A 19,800-nucleotide genomic window follows, 5' to 3' on the forward strand; every position below is an offset into this window, starting at 1 on the left:
TTGAGACACTGGGGGCCACAGGAGGAGGCAGACATGGATTAGAGAATAATTACTGATTTATTAAAATATCTTCAATGAAAGCAAACTGTAATACTCAAAGTCCTCTCTCTCTCTTTCCTGCCTTTGACTCTAACTTCTTTATAAGGATCAAATTCCATATCTTCACTTGACAACACTCCACAGGAAGTGACTGAGATGATAATCTCAGCAAAGTTACACAGTGCATTGGTCATTATTTCTCTCAGGTCATTACACAGACAAAGTAAATAATAAAATTATATTCTATAGTTGTACAACTTAGCAAATAATTTTAAGCAATGTAATAAGTGATTGCATGTCTTGCAAGAAGTAAACAAATTCAGTCACAAAGTAGGAAGGACAGTTTTACTTCAGATTTGCTCAATTACAGTCAGAGGCTTCTTTGATTCTTTTAAGCAGAAATGATAAATTTCAGACAATGTACCATGTCTCCTACGTAATAGTCAGAAATTTGATCTTAGTTCTACAAGACATATCACATCTTATTTAGTTCTCAACAGCATTTGCTAGCTGAGAGGTTAGATTTTTCCAGCATGTTTGACAGTGTCTAAAATAATAAATTGGTACCAAACAAACATGAAGTTAAGTAGTAATCCTGGATATTCCATTCAAAAATACAGAACTGGATTTAAAATTTACAAGGAGGTTTTAGCAGTAAGATTAATTTATATGCTCAGTGATGTGAGGAAGAATATTTTTCCACTTTGACTACTCAGCAATGATTAATCCCAGGTCAGGTTCAGCACAGTTAAGGCACAATCAAAAGCTGCTTTAAAAAGTTTGTTTCAACTGTTCAATGTCCCATCATCAAAATAGAATTCCACATTCCTAACCATTCATGGCCAGTCCTGAGACTGTCAATGTAATGCCAAATTATAGTTTGTACTTTGGAGCATTAAATGGATTACAGCTATCTAAACGTATATCACACAGGAAACCACAACCAGAAAGGTCACCTTCGAGTTCAATTCAAAATGTAGAGACAGACACAGTGCCACGCAGTCCTAGTGAACTTTGCCTTAAAGATTGGTCATCTTTTTGGGTTGTAGGAAAACAGAACTATTTGTAAATTATCCTAGACTTCCAGCTCCTTGCCCGCACAGAAATGTTAGTTGCACACCAACCCATATTCAGGACTGTATTTTATACAATCCAGTAGGAAAGTAATTGAAATAATTCATTAGGAGTATTCCTTAATTTACACAAAGAAAATGTATTGTAATAAGTCTCCACCAGTCATTAACCATTTAGGAATGTTTAGAAACTTAATGGTAACAGATCAAAAATGAAATTTAATATATATCCAAATTGTTTTATAAAACAAAGTTTTTGAAATCAGCAACTCCCTACATAAAGAATGTTGTACAATAAATGTCCCTTTAATAACAGTCACATAATTATCTACCATTACATCAGTTCTTTTGCCTAAGGCCTACCATAAGTTTTATAAAACTTCTATTAAAATTTGGCAGCCCTCTGTGTATTTTATTAGAGTAAAAAAATAAAACGCATTTCTCCTCTTTGAAGCTCTGTTGCATTTATTTGCCAGTTTTTTTGAAAAAAATCCTTATTGCAGTGGTCTCTTCACAGACTGCCTCAATCGAAATTAACCTGAGAATGTAGAGTTTGGCTTTAAAGCTATAAAACTGACTGAAATAGGAGAAGTAGTTTAAATGGAGAAGAATACTGCAGTTCTAATTGCAACAAATTAAGGCATAGAAAATTAATCTCTGGTCAGCAGCCTATCATTTATTTAAATCCAACAGCCCGACAAACCTATTTAGCTTTCAAAATGCACATCTTAATCAGTTTCAAAATTATTTTCTGAAGTACCATTACCAACTATGAACAATAATAATTAGAGACTCTCATAAAATTCAAGAATGTTTCTCAATTCATACATTTAAAATTAGAAATTAGGTGATGTGTTGCTGATTTGCAATATAATCAAGCCTGCCATAGGGAAAAATAACACTTCCTTCAGGCTGAATTCGTTTCCAAAATATAACTCAACACACACCACAGGTGAAAACAAGCAAAACGTTAAAAATAAATTTTATTTTTCACAATGTGTCACTGCCTGAATTCTAACTTTGCAGCTCACAGTTTTATATTATGCTTGCAAAATTCTTAATTTTTCTATTTAATTGCTGTGTGACCTTGGCCACAGCTTGCCAGAACAGTCGCTAGCACTCCTAGTGGGCAGATCACAGTAAATTAGGGGCTGCACCCTGCAATGTCTGTAAATGTGTCCCCTGCAAGTGCTGTTCCTCAGAGAGCCAGGTTCACTGCATCACCCAAACAAGTCTCTCCCCCCACCCCCATCCCCAAGTTGTAGCATATGTTTTGTTTTTGTCAAATTAGCGCACACAAGTTTCTTAATAGCAGAGAGATCCTCAACTGCAGTCCTCTATTATCAAAGATTCCACGATGTATCCCCAGAAGTTGTACTATTTTTTTAACAAAAATTTTCAGGGAAGTGTGGTTCTCTGCAGAATCACAACAGAGACGATCAAACCTGAGAAACTACACTATAGGTTAGGAAATCTGAATCCTAGCCATAATGTGGTTTCTCAAGGCTAGTGGCTCTCAAACCCTTGAAGTTGCTTCCCCTCCATAATTTCACTGGAGCTGCTAAGGGGCAATATTTTACAAAAAGAGTGTCAAAAATAAAGTCTCCATTCAAGAAATCATTCCTTAGATGGGAATTATTTGAATAAAAAGTCACTTGCCCACCCTCCATTTTCCCTTCCCTTTAGTTTTATTGGCTTTCCAATGTACAGCATTACACAAGTACTTGGAAGTAAATGTTGCTTGTTGCAGCACATTAGTAACATTTGAGGAGATTTTTTAAAATGTGGAAACAAATCATGAAATTGGCAAGTTATGTACCAATGTAGTCAAATTTTCAAGAAGATTTTACTTTTCTTGCACGTGGAGAGTCTCTATCTTCAAAAGTGATGACCCCATTTACTCCATTAGCTGCAAAACAGGAAAACCAGTTAGTATTAATTTCATTCTCCAACTCAGTGGAGGCCATAGTTGAAGAGATTTTTACAATTTCAAATAGTTAGAATTCTGGACTATTACCAACCTGAACAATGTGAATTAGAGACAGAAAATCAGATCCAATACAAAACAGATAAAGTGGTAGTAAAATACAGGTTAAACCACAGAGTTAAACTGCTCTGTGATGAAGCCAATATAAATGAAAAGTAACTGAGGTATATAAAATGCAGTTTACTGTCCATCTGAGGTTATATTATTGTTTACAAATAGTTTAAATAAAAAAAATCCCTTCAGAAATAGCACATGACTGTTCTCAATAAAGCTTTAGCCAGTGTTGAGCATCTTTCTTTGAGTGGGGGACAGTTGCTCTTACAAGTAGAAGAATTGGTGTCAATATAGGAAGATAATAAGCACAGCATAAAGATAAAGCAGAATAGAGCTACAAAATACTCAGAAATACTGCAAATCTGAAATGAACACTGAAATGAAGCAAATCTGAAGACTGCCAGAATCAGAGAAATAATAGATAGAGTTCATCTTGAAATTTTCATTTTTTTCCTTTTACTCAACTTACACTTTCTATTTTCTCCATAGTATGACACCATTGTAACGTGTTAGAGAAAAGAATATTCGAAAGGTTGAACATAATATCAAATGATTTGCATTATTGCAATATGGTGTCGTGATTTCTTCAAACAAATAAACAAACCTTTGTTTTCTTTTTTGGTAGCTTTGCTCTTTGTATTGGTAGCTTTCTTTTTTAGAGCCTGCATTTGTGCATGTTCTTTCCACCTCTTGAGTTGGAAGTTAATGAATTTCCACATCATATATGCTTGTGTCAGGCAAATACCAGCCAGGGCACTTATTCTGAAATTGATATAAGAATGATATTTGTGGTTAAATTTCTGCTGTTTCAATTTTATAACTCCATATATCTTGTTTACTAAAAACAAGTCTGTCTTAAGCATATGTGCCTTAGTTTACTCAATTCTAAGATTATTTGGGTCACAGATTGTAAAATAATCCTCCAACGTTCCTCCCTTCTACCTATAATATTGCTGTTCCTGCTGCAGTACTTACTTCTTCATGACTGAGCCTATGCATACACATCATAGTTGTTCCCAATTTCACATGATAGATATACATATTAAATAACAGCTAGGAATATGAATTCTGGCCAATTTTCACCTTACTTAGTTCAGAGCTACCTAAGGCAATTGTATCTCTCAAACTGATTGCCAGTTAACTTGGTGTAACTGATGTTGGGACTTCTTCCAAAAGGAAAAAATGATTAACTGTGTTACTAGTAAGGACAGCTCATCCCCAATTAGTTTAAGTGGTGGTGAGTCAACTTTCTGAACCACTGCCATCCTTGTGATATAGGTAAACCTACAGTGTTGTTTCAAAGGGACTTACATAACTTGACCCAATGACAATTTATTTCCAAGCCAGGATAGCAGATGATTCTTTGGCTTAAAACTATACCACTTAGTGCTGTTACCAATGGCTCATTAAGTAACTCAGAGCTAAAAATATTTCTAAACCAAACCAGACAGGTAGTTTTGTGGCACTGTCAACTGAGAAGCAGGCTTATGCTCAATTCCTCAAAACGTTAATGAGGCATAATTCAATAGAAATGACGGCAAGTGCATCCACCAGTTGCGAACTGTGGAGAAGGGAACTGGGAAAACTAAGTATTTTAATTTTCATCCCTTCCATTCCTATCTCACAAAGGTAGTAATGCAGATGCTATATAATAGTTCCAATTGAGGCTGAAAATCTACATTGAAAATGGCTAGTGAATGGTTAAATTTAGTTCATTGGACATTGAAAGGGCTGGAAACAACTTTACAAATTCAGCTAATAGTGTATGTTTCTAGTGTAACTCTGGCCCCGCACAAGCCGGTTAACTCAATGGAGTAAAGCTAGATGTTGACATTTAAAGTGAAAGAATGGGGAACTAACAGAAGATAATAAGAAAATGGTGGATGAAGTGAACAAATACTTTCTATTCGTGTCCATTACAGGAGATACAAAAAGCATCCCAGTAATAGTTGTAAATCAGGAGAAGGAAGACAGGAACTTGTTGAAATTCCAATTACCAAGAATGTGGTACTGAGCAGAATGATGGAACTGCGGGATGATTAATGAAGTACTAGATGTTAGTGCTCATTTTTGAATATTATCTAGATTTTGATATGGTTCAATCAGACTGAAAAATAACAAATATAAATCTTCTATTTATGAAGGGCAGGAAGGCTAGTTGGCTGGAAATCTCCTATGGGGAAGGAGTTAGAATACAGGCTATAGCTGGGCACTGCAAAAAAAAACTCAAAGTAATCAGAAAGACTCCGTAAGGAAATCAAGACGACCTACAAGTATTCATCATTCACCACACATTATCTGTTCTGAGAGATCTTAAACTTCCACACATAATCCTAATGATAGTCCATGATCCCATGTGCCAAATCATAAAAGGTAAGTAAACCATGCATTTCTGTGGCAAAAAATTAAGGCTAACTCCTACTATGAATGTAGCAGGAAACAAAGTGGGGTGACTTACAAGCGGAGCATAGGCCTAAACTGGATTTCTGGTGAGAATAGGGTCATCTTATGTACCACAATCTATGGTATATCATAAAATGTATTTCTCTTCTGTAAACAGAACCGTAACACTTCCACACTCACTTCAAATGATCTTCTTGATAGGTGCAAGAGCATTTAGGTGCCCAACTGCTCAAGCAAAGTCGTTTCCCCATTTAGTCAGAGAAAACTTTTTATTAATTGTATCAGAAATATACAATAATAATTGGGAGGGAAATTGCAAATACCTGAAGAGACTCTTTCAGTATTTTAAAAGAATATGAAGGCAACATTTTTGCATTATGTCAATCTTAATTTCATGTTTTATATGATGGACTATGCATGTCCTTTCTGTTTATCCCCTTCTCAAAAACAAATAACAATATTTAATGTTAATGTAATGAGTGAATAGGTGGCACAATGATCATTTTTGGGGTGTCAGAGTTTAAAATTATCCACAAATGCAATGTCACAAGTGACGTTAAAACATATTGTTCTTTCCTGACCAAAAGCTCAGGGAAACCATACCTTTCAGCACCAATGAATTTAAGATGGTTTACCTCACAGCCAAGATATTAAAGTTTCCGGTGGTTAAATCCAAACTTTGATTTTGAGCTCCAGCAAGGCCAAATCCAAATGTGAGGACAGAAAGAGATAGGGTAAGCAGTCGTGCCACGACAAACAACAAAGCCCAAAGGGTGAATCTAGGATTAAATCAGTGAAAATTAATATTAAGAACAATATCACTTTAACATCCATTTCTTCTTGTAAGAAAGAATTGCATCCTATTAGCCTTCTCAATTGGGTATGACAGTCATACTTTGTGACTTACGCGCTAGAACATCTAAATCCCTCTGCACCTCAGAATTCTGCACTCAGAGTCAGAGATGTACAGCATGGAAACAGACCCTTTGGTCAAACCCGTCCATGCCGAACAGATATCCCAATCCAATCTAGTCACACCTGCCAGCACTCGGCCCACATATCTCCAAACTCTTCTTATTCATATACCCATCCAAATGCTTTTTAAATGTTGCAATTGTACCAGCCTCCACCACTTCCTCTGGCAGCTTATTCCATACACATACCACCCTGTGTGGTAAATGTTGCCCCTTAGGTCTCTTTTATATCTTTCCCCTCTCACCCTAACTGTATGCCCTCTAGTTCTGGACTCCCCGACCCCAGGGAAAAGACTTTGCCTATTTACCCTATCCATGCCCCTCGTAATTTTGTAAATAGACAATAGACAATAGGTGCAGGAGTAGGCCATTCAGCCCTTCGAGCCTGCACCACCATTCAATATGATCATGGCTGATCAGTCCTAATCAGTATCCTCTTCCTGCCTTATCTCCATAACCCTTGATTCCACAATCCTTGAGAGCTCTATCCAACTCTTTCTTAAATGAATCCAGAGACTGGGCCTCCACTGCCCTCTGGGGCAGAGCATTCCACACAGCCACCACTCTCTGGGTGAAGACGTTTCTCCTCATCTCTGTCCTAAATGGTGTACCCTGTATTTTTAAGCTGTGTCCTCTGGTTCGGCACTCACCCATCAGCGGAAACATGTTTCCTGCTGCCAGAGTCCTTTCCTTTCATAATCTTATATGTCTCAATCAGATCCCCTCTCAGTCTTCTAAACTTAAGGGTATACAAGCCCAGTCACTTCAGTCTTTCAGTGTAAGGTAATCCCGCCATTCCAGGAATTGACCTCGTGAACCTACGCTGCACTCCCTCAATAGCCAGAATGTCTTTCCTCAAATTTGGAGACCAGAACTGCACGCAGTACTCCAGGTGTGGTCTCAGCAGGGCCCTGTACAGCTGCAGAAGCACCTCTTTGTTTCTATACTCAATTCCTCTTGTTATGAAGGCCAGCATGTTATTAGCCTTCTTCACTATCTGCTGTACCTGCATGCTTGTCTTCATTGACTGGTGTACAAGAACACCCAGATCTCTGTATTGCCCCTTTACCTAAATTGATTCCATTTAGGTAGTAAACTGCCTTCCTGTTCTTGCCACCAAAGTGGATAACCATACATTTATCCACATTAAACTGCATCTGCCATGCATCTGCCCACTCACCTAACTTGTCCAGGTCACCCTGTAATCTCCTAACATCCTCATCACATTTCACTCTGCCACCCAGCTTTGTATCATCAGCAAATTTGCTAATGTTATTGCTGATACCATCTTCTATATCATTAACATATACTGTAAAAAGCTGCGGTCCCAGCACGGATCCCTGCAGTACCCCACTGGTCACTGCCTGCCATTCCAAAATGGAGCCGTTTATCACTACCCTTTGTTTCCTATCAGCCAACCAATTTTCAATCCAATCTAGTACTTTGCCCCCAATACCATGCGCCCTAATTTTACTCACTAGCCTCCTGTGTGGGACTTTATCAAAAGCTTTCTGAAAGTCCAGGTACACTACATCTACTGGATCTCCCTCGTCCATCTTCAGAGTTACATCCTCAAAAAATTAAAGAAGATTAGTCAAGCATGATTTCCCCTTCATAAATCCATGCCGACTCTGTCCTATCCTGTTACTACTATCCAGATGTGCCATAATTTCATCCTTTATAATAGACCCACTGGTCCAGCATCTTTCCCACCACTGAGGTCAGACTAACTGGTATATAATTTCCTGCTTTCTCTCTCCCACCTTTCTTAAAAAGTGGAATAACATTAGCCACCCTCCAATCCTCAGGACCCCGAATCTATCGAACTCTGGAAAATAATCACCAACGCATCCACGATTTCCCGAGCCACCTCCTTCAGTACCCTGTAGACCATCAGGCCCCGGAAGAGCGATTGCTTGTGTCTTCACCAGTGAACACGATCTGAAGTACCCATTTAATTCTTCTGCCATTTCTTTGTTCTCCATAATATATTCCCCTGTTTCTGTCTTCAAGGGCCCAATTTTAGTCCTAACCATTTTTTTGCCTTGCACATACCTAAAAAAGCTTTTACTATCCTCCTTTATATTATTGGCCTCCATGAGGTCACTCTTATAAGGTCTCTATAAGGTCACTCCTCAGCCTCCGACGCTCCAGGGAAATCAGCCCCAGCCTGTTCAGTCTCTCCCTATAGCTCAAATCCTCCACCCCGACAACATCCTTGTAAATCTTTTCTGACCCTTTCAAGTTTCACAACATTCTTCCGATAAGACGACGACCAGAATTGCACACAATATTCCAACAGTGGCCTAAGCAATGGTCTGTACAGCTGCAACATGACCTCCCAACTCCTGTACTCAATACTCTGACCAATAAAGGAAAGCATACCAAACACCTCCTTCACTATCCTATCTACCTGCAACTCCACTTTCAAGGAGCTATGAACCTGCACTCCAAGGTCTCTTTGTTCAGCAACACTCCCTAGGAGCTTACCATTAAGTGTATAAGTCCTGCTAAGATTTGCTTTCCCAAAATGAAGCACCTCGTATTTATCTGAATTAAACTGCATCTGCCACTTCTCAGCCCACTGGCCCATCTGGTCAAGATCCTGTTGTAATCTGAGGTAACCCTCTTCGCTGTCCACTACACCTCCAATTTTGGTGTCATCTGCAAACTTACTAACTACCTCTTATGCTCGCATCCATATCATTTATGTAAATAACAAAAAGTAGAGGACCCAGCACCGATCCTTGTGGCACACCACTGGTCACAGGCCTCCAGCCTGAAAAACAACCCTCCACCACCACCCTCTGTCTTCTACCTCTGAGCCATTTCTGTTTCCAAATGGCTAGTTCTCCCTGTATTCCTCAAGATCTAACCTTGCTAACCAGTCTCGCATGGCGAACGCCTTACTGAAGTCAATATAGATCACATCTACCAGTCTGCCCTTATCAATCCTCTTTGTTACTGCCTCAAAAAACTCAATCAAGTTTGAGAGACATGATTTCCCACGCACAAAGCCATGTTGACTATCCCTAATCAGTCCTGTCCAATACATGTACATCCTGTCCCTCAGGATTCCCTCCAACAACTTGTCCACCACCAACATCAGGCTCACTGATCTATAGTTCCCTGGCTTGTCCTTACCACCCTTCTTAAACAGTGGCACCATGTTTAAACTCATTGTCAGTTTAAGAAATGCTCTGCATCAACACTCCCTCTTATGTACCTGGCCACCGAGATGGGCTGTGCACTGATCAAGGTCCATGCAGCAACAAAAATAAAAAACATTTACAGGAAACGCTGTTCAGCTTTTTCACTCTTCCTGCCAAAGTTAACAACCTCACAATTATCTCACATTACACATCATCTAACAGATTTCTGACCATTCATTCAACCTATTTATATCCATCTTCAACCTCCTTACATGTTCTTTACAACATATTTTCCTATCTCGGAGTCATATATAAATTTAGCTATCAAGCCTTTGCTCCTGTCTTCCAAGTTACTGCTGGAATACTGTTGAGGCACCAGTAGACCACTGCATGATTCCACTGGTCACATTCTGCCAATCTGCCAGCTAATTTTCTATCCATGCCAATGTTAGCCCATATACCATTCACTTTCATTTCTCTCAATAATTTTTGATGTGGCACCTTATCAAATGTCTTCTGGAAATCAGAGTTCAGATTCTCCTTTATCCACAGTATGTTGCTCCTCCAAAGAACTCCAATTAATCAGTTAAACATTATTTCATATTCACAGAACCATGTTGATGCTTACCAAATACACTGAGTTTTCCCAAATGTGCATATAATCTCTCTCCTGACTGATTCAACCAACCTTCCCATGATAGATGTTAAGCTAACTGGCCCTGACTGGTCAGGTCCTGCCTCGTTCCCTTCCTGATTGGAGGATTATTTTGTTAGGTTCCATTGGACTAGAAAGTTTCTTGAATTCAGTGAAATTTGCAAAATTAACACCACACATCTAATATCGCATTATCCATCTCTTTTAAGACCCTAGGATAAAGTCCATTTGGACCTGCAGGCTTGTCAGTTCGCAGTTTACCTAACACTGCTTCCCACGTGATCATATTTTAACGAAGTTTGCTCTCCTTTACACGTCCTATGTTACAGGTATTATAGAATTATTTCTATTTACTCTATAGTGAAGTCACAAGCAAAATATGTTCATTCCATTCACCATTTCTGTATCATCTAATTGTTCTCTATTTCCACAGGACCACCACTCACATCAATTACTTTTTTTAAAAAAGAATTGGTAGGAAGTTTTGCCACCTGTCTTCACATTCCTAGTTACTTTCCTCTCATACTCAAGTTGCTTCCTCCTGATTAACCTTTTAGTTATTTGCTGCCATTACATTCTGACCAAATTCTGAACTTCCAAGCATCTTCTTCTAAGTTATACGCTAATGCTTGGTTTTAACTATTTTCCTAATGCTTGGTTTTAACTATCTGCCATTCCTCGTCAGGATTTTTCCTTATGCTAGGAATAGGCTTATTCTGGGTATTCTGAAATATCACCTTAAATGCCTACAATTGCATTCCTTAGCCTAGTGGACCAGTTCACTTTGCCACTTCAGCTTTCATTCCCATATTGTTATCTTTTTATTAGGTTTAAAATAGTAATCTTAGACACACTCTTTTCCCTTTCAACCTGGACATAAATTTGAATCCTACTGTGATTGTAGAAAATTGGACTCCTAGATAACAAACTGCTATCCAGTCAAAGTGGACAATAAACAATACGAATTTATGACATCATATGGCATTCAAAAATTAACACTGACCTTGTCTAGCAACAATAATTCATAAAGAACTAAAGCAATGATCAGTATGACAAAGGAAACAACCATCATTTTAAATCATTTCCTGTAACTCAGGTAATTGCCTGTGCAATGAGCAACGATTAAGTAAGGGTATCCTACATTCAGATCTGTCCAAATGCAGTTTATCACTTCTTACAAATATATTACAATTAGGCATTCGAGAGAGTGCATGCAAGTCATCTACAGGTAGTATGTGATCCTAATTGCCAAAAGAGGTATTAAGTAGCAAAACTCAATTTTTTTCTGGAAGTTTTCATCCTCTACAATTAATTAATTTTATAGACTAATGTTGCTCCTATCCTCTTTCAATGGCCTGTTCTCTCAATGTTTGAAGCAGAATCACAATCATGTCTTTGGCTTTGGACTTTGTTTACTAAATATGCTGGTGTTATTGACTGGGTGACAAAATAGAATACAAACTAAAGCAACTGCACTCAGGCTGATGTCTCAAAAAACTCATCCCAAATTACTTTGAGCCATTATTTTAATGTTCTATATAATGGGGACAAGTTCAATTGGTGTTTACTGCTACAGATGTTGATATTGTGAATAACCTCTGTCTCTACACCAAAAGTTAAGGGTGTGTGTTCTGAACTTCTGTCCAGTCAAGACTGTGGCAAAATGTTTGTATTGCCTATTACAGAATGACTTGCATGGCTTTAAACTGGTAAATGGATTAGGTACAACTGCGGTACTTGCAAAATCCAATGCTTTTGCCACCACCTCCAATGGCTCTTTTTATAAATTATCAACAGGAACCTGACAATGCTTTTGGAATTCTATATTCCAATATAAGCAATAATACTGAAGGACAAATCAGAAGCAAATGAAGACCTATGGTTAATGGTCAGGAGTATTAGTGAAGATGCCACAAATTTTCCACAACCCAATTAACTTTCAAAGTAAAGCTGCAGCAAGTAATGGCCAACTTTTGCATATAAACTTTTGATCCAAGGAAGAGAGCTTCAAGATTCTCATTTTGAATATCTGGATAACACTGAATAATTTACATGTTTGCTAGACCTATCCATTAATCAGGCACTTAAGCAACTGGAAATGCTCGATATACTCACCCCCTTTCATTCTTTTCATTACTGAAGTAAAACAGACGAGAAACATGAAACAAAAGTTCCACAAAATAATGCAACACCAGAAGTACCAGGCCAAAACGGTTCAGGCTGGAAAGAAAAATGGTAAAATCATTCAGTAAAATCTGTGTTATATTAGTAGGTAATAGCATCTATAAGTTTTGCTGAGACATTACTCTATTCACAGCAAAGGTTAAAAAAATCAACATTTTATAGAGTCATAGAGATGTACAGTATGGAAATAGATCCTTCGGTCCAACCCGTTCATGCTGACCAGATATCCCAACCCAATCGAGTCCCATCTGCCAGCATCCAGCCTATATCTCTCCAAACCTTTTCTATTCATATACCCATCCAAATGCCTTTTAAATGTTGTAATTGTACCAGCCTCCACCACTTCCTCTAGCAGCTCATTCCATACACGTACCACCCTCTGCGTGAAAAAGTTGCCCCTTAGGTCTCTTTTATATCTTTCCCCTCTCACCCTAAATCTATGCCCTCTAGTTCTGGACTCCCTGACCCCAGGGAAAAGACACCCTATCCATGCCCCTCATGATTTTGTAAACCTTGATAAGGTCATACCTCAACCTCCGATGCTCCAGGGAATACAGCCACAGCCTGTTCAGCCTCTCCCTATAGCTCAAATCCTCCAACCCTGGCAATATCCTTGTAAATCATTTCTGAACCCTTTCAAGTTTCACAACATCTTTCCGATGGGAAGGAGACCAGAATTGCACACTATATTCCAACAGTGGCCTAACCAATGTTCCGAACAGCCTGAAGAACCTGATTCTCAGTTACTAATACAGTATATACAATGCAAGTGTATTTCATCAGTACATTAGCAACAAATTCAACAGTACAGCAAATTCCTAATCTCAGGGGTTATGCAATGCAAGACTTGAAGGTTTTTGAAAAAGAGTACAAATGCCATAAAATTCAACTGCTACACTTAGCATCATAGATAGAGGGATGTTTGCAAGATGTTTTGGAAAATAAAAATAAATGAAACTAGGTGACATAATCATACCAATTTAAAAATAAAAACTTACTTTAACAGATAAGCTCCAGCAATGTGGAAAATATACAAACTGGTATACACAAGCTGTCGGGGAATATCTTCCTGAAAACAGAAATAATTAAAAATCATAAAACATCAACAGTGTAATTCTTAATTTGTATATAAAGAAATAATTTTGTTGAAATGTGACCTATCACTACAAAGCACCATTTCTGCAAAACATTTAATCAACAATTTGCAATAAATCTCTAGATTTATCTTAGTAATAGTACATTAGTATGCTATCCATTTAGCTCTTTTAAATATCAGTGACAACCTGCCAACACAGCTACTTAAATCCAACTCAAAAAATGCACAAGGAAACCGATCTTTATAGGAGCAAGGACATGCATAAAGTGTTGTAAAAGGCTTTCTTTTCTTACAGGCAGTAAAAGCTGCTTCTACTCAGTTTCTTTTCTTCTGAAGTTTTACTGGTGGATGGTTCCATAAGTGTTACTTCTGCGCTCATACCTCTCACAATTGGCTACTGTTTGGATGGAATTTAATGCTTCCGCTGCAACTAGGCTGGTAGGTTGCGAGTTATAGGAAAGGAAGGTGTGGGTTAGAGACTGTACTGCTTGCCTCTCTGTCCAATTAAATCCAGAGGTGGTGGTGAAGAGGACAAAATTTCTGTCCAGAAACCAATTGACAGTGTTAAGTGTTCACTTAATGGCCTCTTTCCACCACTGCTGATATTCAATAATTACAGACAGCAACCATTCAATAATTACAGACAGCAACCCTGGTGAGCGCTTATGGCCTTTTGTGGGTGGGTGTCCCTTCTTCTCAGGCATTCATAGGCAAGAAAGGAGGAATCTGTGGGAAGACAGAGCCACATTCTTCATAATGAGCCCTCTTCCCATCCTTTCCTGGACTTACCTGACTGACCCGAAGGAACACAGAAACACATCTTCATCTGTAGGCCTCCTGACGTACCTGCATTGGCCAGTGCTCCTGGTGATACTGACAGGACTTAAGAACTTCCATTCTGATTGGTTTGACATCTCTGTTGCTCCTGGTGGAACCAGGAACTTGAAATGTCGTCAGCAAATGGTCAGAGGTCACATTCACTTTGATGGGTTCTGTTCCCCACCATAGCCCAGAAACTCAAAAGACAAACTTTATCTGCAAACCGCACAGAAGTGACAGACCGGCAGCTTAAACCCGATGCTTCTTGTCTATATAACTATGTCAAGCAGTAGTCTTGCTATCTCAGCTACAAAGGAGTTTGTTTCTACAATGTAGATTTAGAGGTAGTTTTACAATGACCCATTAGCCATGGAATTTTATTAGCCATTATTGTGGACAGGAAATTAAGTCTACAACGTTTCTGCTACACGTAACTCTTCACTGGGACAGCAAAATCACTCGTTACCTCAACCTTCCTTGTTAAAGCACTCATTGCTCCCACCTGCAGCTTGAAAAACAAGAGTCCTCATGCTCACCTTCCGGGTTTTCTGGAAATAAAGTTCTGGCAAAGCATGAAGCCAATAAGCCAACTGTGCAATATAGAAAAATTTCACCTGAAATCTAAAAGAATAAAATCTCTTAAATAAAACATTGACAAGTGCCAATTTAATACAAAACAATATGCTGTATAGTTTTATGACAAAGTCACAAAAAAATGCACAGAACACAAACATGCAAGCCATTCAACACACAAAAAACCTACACTATTGAGAATATTATGTAGGCAAAACACAAAGTTCAAGTGTCCTAGGATTCTACATTATCCATTACCATCAAATAAAACCTTTACTATAAACCTGAACTAAATTTGGTTGGAAAGCAAAATATAATAATTTTCTAAATTCTGAGGAGACATAATGTTTCTTTCCTACATTCATTCAAACTAGTCCAAAACAAAACAATGCAACAGCATATAAAACAGTAATTGCTGCTCCCGGAATTTGAGGAAATCACCTCCAACACCTAAAATACCTAAAAAAAAAGGAGCAGCCTGTTACAGCTGGGACCCTTTCCCGCCCTCTATCTTGGATTACCCAGAATGCTCCCTCTGAAGGCGGCATTTGGTATGCTTTCCTTTATTAGTCAGAGCATGGAGTACAGGAGTTGGGAGGTCATGTTGCAGCTGTACAGGACATTGGTTAGGCCACTGTTGGAATATTGCGTGCAATTCTGGTTTCCTTCCAATCGGAAAGATGTTGTGAAACTTGAAAGGGTTCAGAGAAGATTTACAAGGATGTTGCCAAGGTTGGAGGATTTGAGCTATAGGGAGAGGTTGAATAGGCTGGGGCTGTTTTTGGAGGCTGAGGGGTGACCTTATAGAGGTTTATAAAATCGTGAGGGGCATGGATAGGATAAATAGACAAAGTCATTTCCCTGGGGTGGGGGAGTCCAGAACTAGAGGGCATACAATTAGGGTCAGAGGGGAAAGATATAAAAGAGACCTAAGGGGCAACATTTTCCACACAGAGGGTGGTATGTGTATGGAATGAGCTGCCAGAGGAAGTGGTGGAGGCTAGTACAATTGTAATATTTAAAAGGCATCTGGATGGGTATATGAATAGGAAGCGTTTGTAGGGATATAGGCCGGATGCTGGCAGGTGGGACTAGGTTGTGTTGGGATATCTGATCGGCATGGACGAGTTGGACCGAAGGGTCTTTTTCTGTACATCTCAATCATTCCAGTCTCAGCTACGAGTCGTCCAATATCACATTTTGCCTCTTGCAGTCTTGCCACTGGTCAGCAAAAATATAATGCTTGGGAAACTAATCTCCCTTCTAAAATTTTCTTTCGTATTTTGCATTTGATATTATGACATTATTGTTCCATTATATTTGGACAAACTAAAATGAACAGAAATTGTAAATTAAAATTATGCTTGCAGCAATAATCTTATGCAAAAGACCTGCACCCAGTAAGTTTATCAATTTATCCAGATTGGAATTTGCTTTGGCCCCTCAATTTCCTCATCCACTTTTCTAAAGGATGTACAACCCTTTTGTCTATTGTGTAAGTTACAATTACATTACATGATAGTATGGTCAGCGAGTGTCAATATGATGCTTCTTTGTAGGAAACTTTAAAGCCAGTGAGCGCTGTTGACCAAGATAGGTTAGGAGATCAGAGGACTTGTTACAGTGAAATGTTGACTATGTTATGCCTATATTCACTGGTGTTTAGAAGGACAAGAAATCATCTTAGTATAACATACAAAACCTTGAGCAAACACGAACAGGGTACAAAGCCAGAGAACGTTTCTTCTTGGTAGACTAAGGGACATAGTTTAAGAGCAATAGGTCTCACATTTAAGACAGAGATGAGGAGAAATATTTTCCCCTGCGTTTGCTAGATAGCAGAATTCTCTTTCCTGGGTAGTAGTGGAGTCACAGGCTTTAGAATTTATTTAACGCTGAGCTAGATAGATGTTTTGACAGGCAAAGGAGTCAGGGGCAATTGGGTGCAGACATTAAAGTGGAGCTGAGACCAAAACCAGACTGGCCACGATCTTATGGAATGCTTGAGCAGATTCAAAGGGCCAAATGGCCTACATCTAAATCTTACGTTTCTACATAGTTGCAGATTGGAATGAGTCAGTGACCTGGAGGAGACTTGCAGGTGGGTCGTTCCCAAACATCACTGCCCTTATTCTTCTGGGTGTCCGAGGTTATGAATTTGGAAGGGATAGCTGAAGAACTGTTGCTGCAGCATAACTGTAGATGGCTCATAACTGCCACAGACCGCCAGTGATGTTCGAGTGAAGCTTTTAAGTCGGATCGTGTGACGACCAAGTGGTTTTATCCTGGATAGCGTTGAGCCTAGGAACATAAGAGCTAGGAGCAGGATTCAAGCCTGCTTAGTCATTCAATAAGATCATAACTGAGCAGGGTGTAGTCTCAAACCCACTTTCCTGTCTGTCATCCCTCAGAATGCTTTGTGAATGAGAGAGCCAAGAGCTATGTATTTCTGCCTTTAAGTGACATAGTCTTATTGAGTTTTGGTGGAGCTACACTCCGTCAGAGAATGAATTGTGAGATTCCACCATACTCCCAACTTCTGTCTTATATGTGCTGGACAAGCTTTGGGGAGTTAGGATAGGAGTTGTTTGCAACAAATTCCCAGTCTTTGGGGCTGCTCTTGTAACCACAGTGGCTGTTCCAAGGTTTCTTGTCGATGGTAACCTCCAGGGTGATGATAGTGAAACTTTAGAAAAATAGACTCCCTGAATGGGTGAGTAAAGAGAAGCTGCAACTCAGCCACACAAAACAGAAGGTCTCTGGTCTGAATTACCTTATCCCAGTTGAGGTGACGGCAAAATTGTTCAGTTAACGGAAGAGGAAAGACATTCAAGCTCCCCTAATTGCCACCGAATGCTTCCTATTTAGAAAAGGGGGCATCGATGGATCAGCTATAAACAAGGAATCCAGCATGGCTGTAATGCTGAGTCACAGAATTGTTACAGTGCAGAAAGAGGCACTTTGCTCTATTGTGTCTGCACTGATTCTCAGAACATTTTAAGTCAGTGCCAGGCTCTTGCCTTTCTCCTGAAACCTTGTATTGTATCTACTTAAATAAGCATTCAATGGATTCAGAGCCTAACAACTCACTGCACGAGAAACGATTTTCTCACATCATCTTGGCTTCTTTTACAAAACACTTCAAAACTGTGCACCCAGTTGTCAATCCTTTTGAGTGAGAATAGTTTCTTTCCATCTAATCTGTTCAGACTCGATGTGAAAACCATCAATTCTCCTCTTAGCCTTTTCCTCTCCAAGTAATAAAAAGTTCCAAATTCTCCAATCTTTCCTCAGAATGGAATTGTCTCATCCCTGGAATATCTTGTAAATCTCTTGTAAATCTCTTCAGTACACTCGCCAGCATCTTCACATTCTTCCTACATAGAGTGATGCCTAGACTGTACACCATACTCCAGTTGAGGTCCAACATAAAACCATAATTCCCTGTTCCTGTATTCTATTATTAACAGCTCTAGACCCTTCCTGTCACCTTTAATGGCTTATGCTCATTTACACCCAGGTGTCTCTACTCCTGCAAAGCCCTTTAGAATACAACCGTATAATTTATATTGTCTCTCAATGTTCTTTGTACATGCATCATATCACAATTCACTGCAATGAACTTCATCCATCAACTCCATCGACCTGTCAATTTAATTTTGAAGTTTTTAAACATCTCCCTCATGATTTACAATGCTTCTAAGTTCTTGTGTTGCCTGTGAACTTTGAATTTGTCCCCTGCGCGCTAATGGTCTCTGTTGAAGGTCATATGTATAAACAACTATAATCTAAGCCCTTGGAACCAAAGGCATGTCTAAACCTCTGCACTCAGATGTCCAAAGTGGTGGCACAGTAGGATACTTCAGCCGGAATACATCCACTCCATCAGTTCCCTTTTTTCTCTCTTTTGTCTTTTTCTCTCCTTTTCTCGTTTCTTGGTCTCGCGGCATCTGACCTCAGTACCTCCTAGCCTCTGATCCCAGTGCCTTCCAGTCTCTGACCTCAGCACAAAAACGATGAGGTGTCCTCCCAGCATGGTGTGGCGGTCCCTTGGCTCAGCATGACCTCAGAGCGTAGAGTTCTCGTCTCAAGGTGATTCCAGACTGATCTCCCAGCCTTGTGAACCTTGAGGTGAAGTCCAGCATGGTCTAGAGTTCAGTGCAGGCTGGAAGCCAGATACCAGCATGGACTGGATTGTAAGACCATCGTTGTGAACTTTCTTTTTTCTTTTTCCATTTTGCAACTTATTCCTCAAATCTGCAAATAGCCTTTTCACTTCTCTATTTTTCTAAGAATTGTAACTGAAGAAGCTCTACCTAGAAATCTTTGTATCTAAGATGGCACTGTAAACAAAAACTTGTACACTTTTCATGGTACTTATTTTGAGTATGTGACAATAAAGCTAATTCAATTCAATAATGAGCTGTGCTCCAGAGGGCAGCATTGAAACTACAACTAGCTTCAATTCTCCAAGCCATATACCCCTCAGCATAGCCTTAGAAGAGCACAATCAGCATTCCCCATACACCAGTATAAGTCAATGCTGGAAGGGGTAGTTTAAAACAAAACAAAAATAAACTATTTTTAAGAGACTAATCTTGAATGTGGCACTGACATTTTTCAACTTGTGTTCCTTCCATTTATAGGATTTTAAAAAGTACTCACGGCATCAATGTGTGTGGATAGCTTTCCCATAAATTAGTAGGATTTGATGCATAATTTTCCTATAAGAGAAAGTGATTGCTTAGTCCAGTGTAGAAATTAATTCTGTTTAGTAAAACTAATAACCAG

The 19,800-nt window shown here is 39.0% G+C and overlaps 1 protein-coding gene across 2 annotated transcripts in view; it reads right to left on the reverse strand.

Annotated features, from left to right (window-relative positions):
* Window positions 1-365: 365 nt before the first annotated feature.
* Window positions 366-19,800, reverse strand: part of tram1 (translocation associated membrane protein 1) — a 34,120-nt gene continuing 14,685 nt past the window's right edge. For both annotated transcript variants that reach the window (XM_043689202.2, XM_087985959.1), the window contains 7 exons: window positions 19,675-19,733; window positions 14,973-15,057; window positions 13,520-13,590; window positions 12,453-12,557; window positions 6,192-6,335; window positions 3,758-3,915; window positions 366-3,021 (listed from right to left, as the gene is read on the reverse strand). In XM_043689202.2, the coding sequence (XP_043545137.1) occupies window positions 2,948-3,021; window positions 3,758-3,915; window positions 6,192-6,335; window positions 12,453-12,557; window positions 13,520-13,590; window positions 14,973-15,057; window positions 19,675-19,733 (696 nt within the window). In that variant the 3' untranslated portion in view covers window positions 366-2,947. The remainder of the gene's footprint in view (window positions 3,022-3,757; window positions 3,916-6,191; window positions 6,336-12,452; window positions 12,558-13,519; window positions 13,591-14,972; window positions 15,058-19,674; window positions 19,734-19,800) is intronic.

Source organism: Chiloscyllium plagiosum, unplaced genomic scaffold (genome assembly GCF_037043375.1).
Source record: "Chiloscyllium plagiosum isolate Xiang-an unplaced genomic scaffold, Cpla_swu_hap1 HiC_scaffold_4, whole genome shotgun sequence".
Classification (NCBI taxonomy): Eukaryota; Metazoa; Chordata; class Chondrichthyes; order Orectolobiformes; family Hemiscylliidae; genus Chiloscyllium; species Chiloscyllium plagiosum.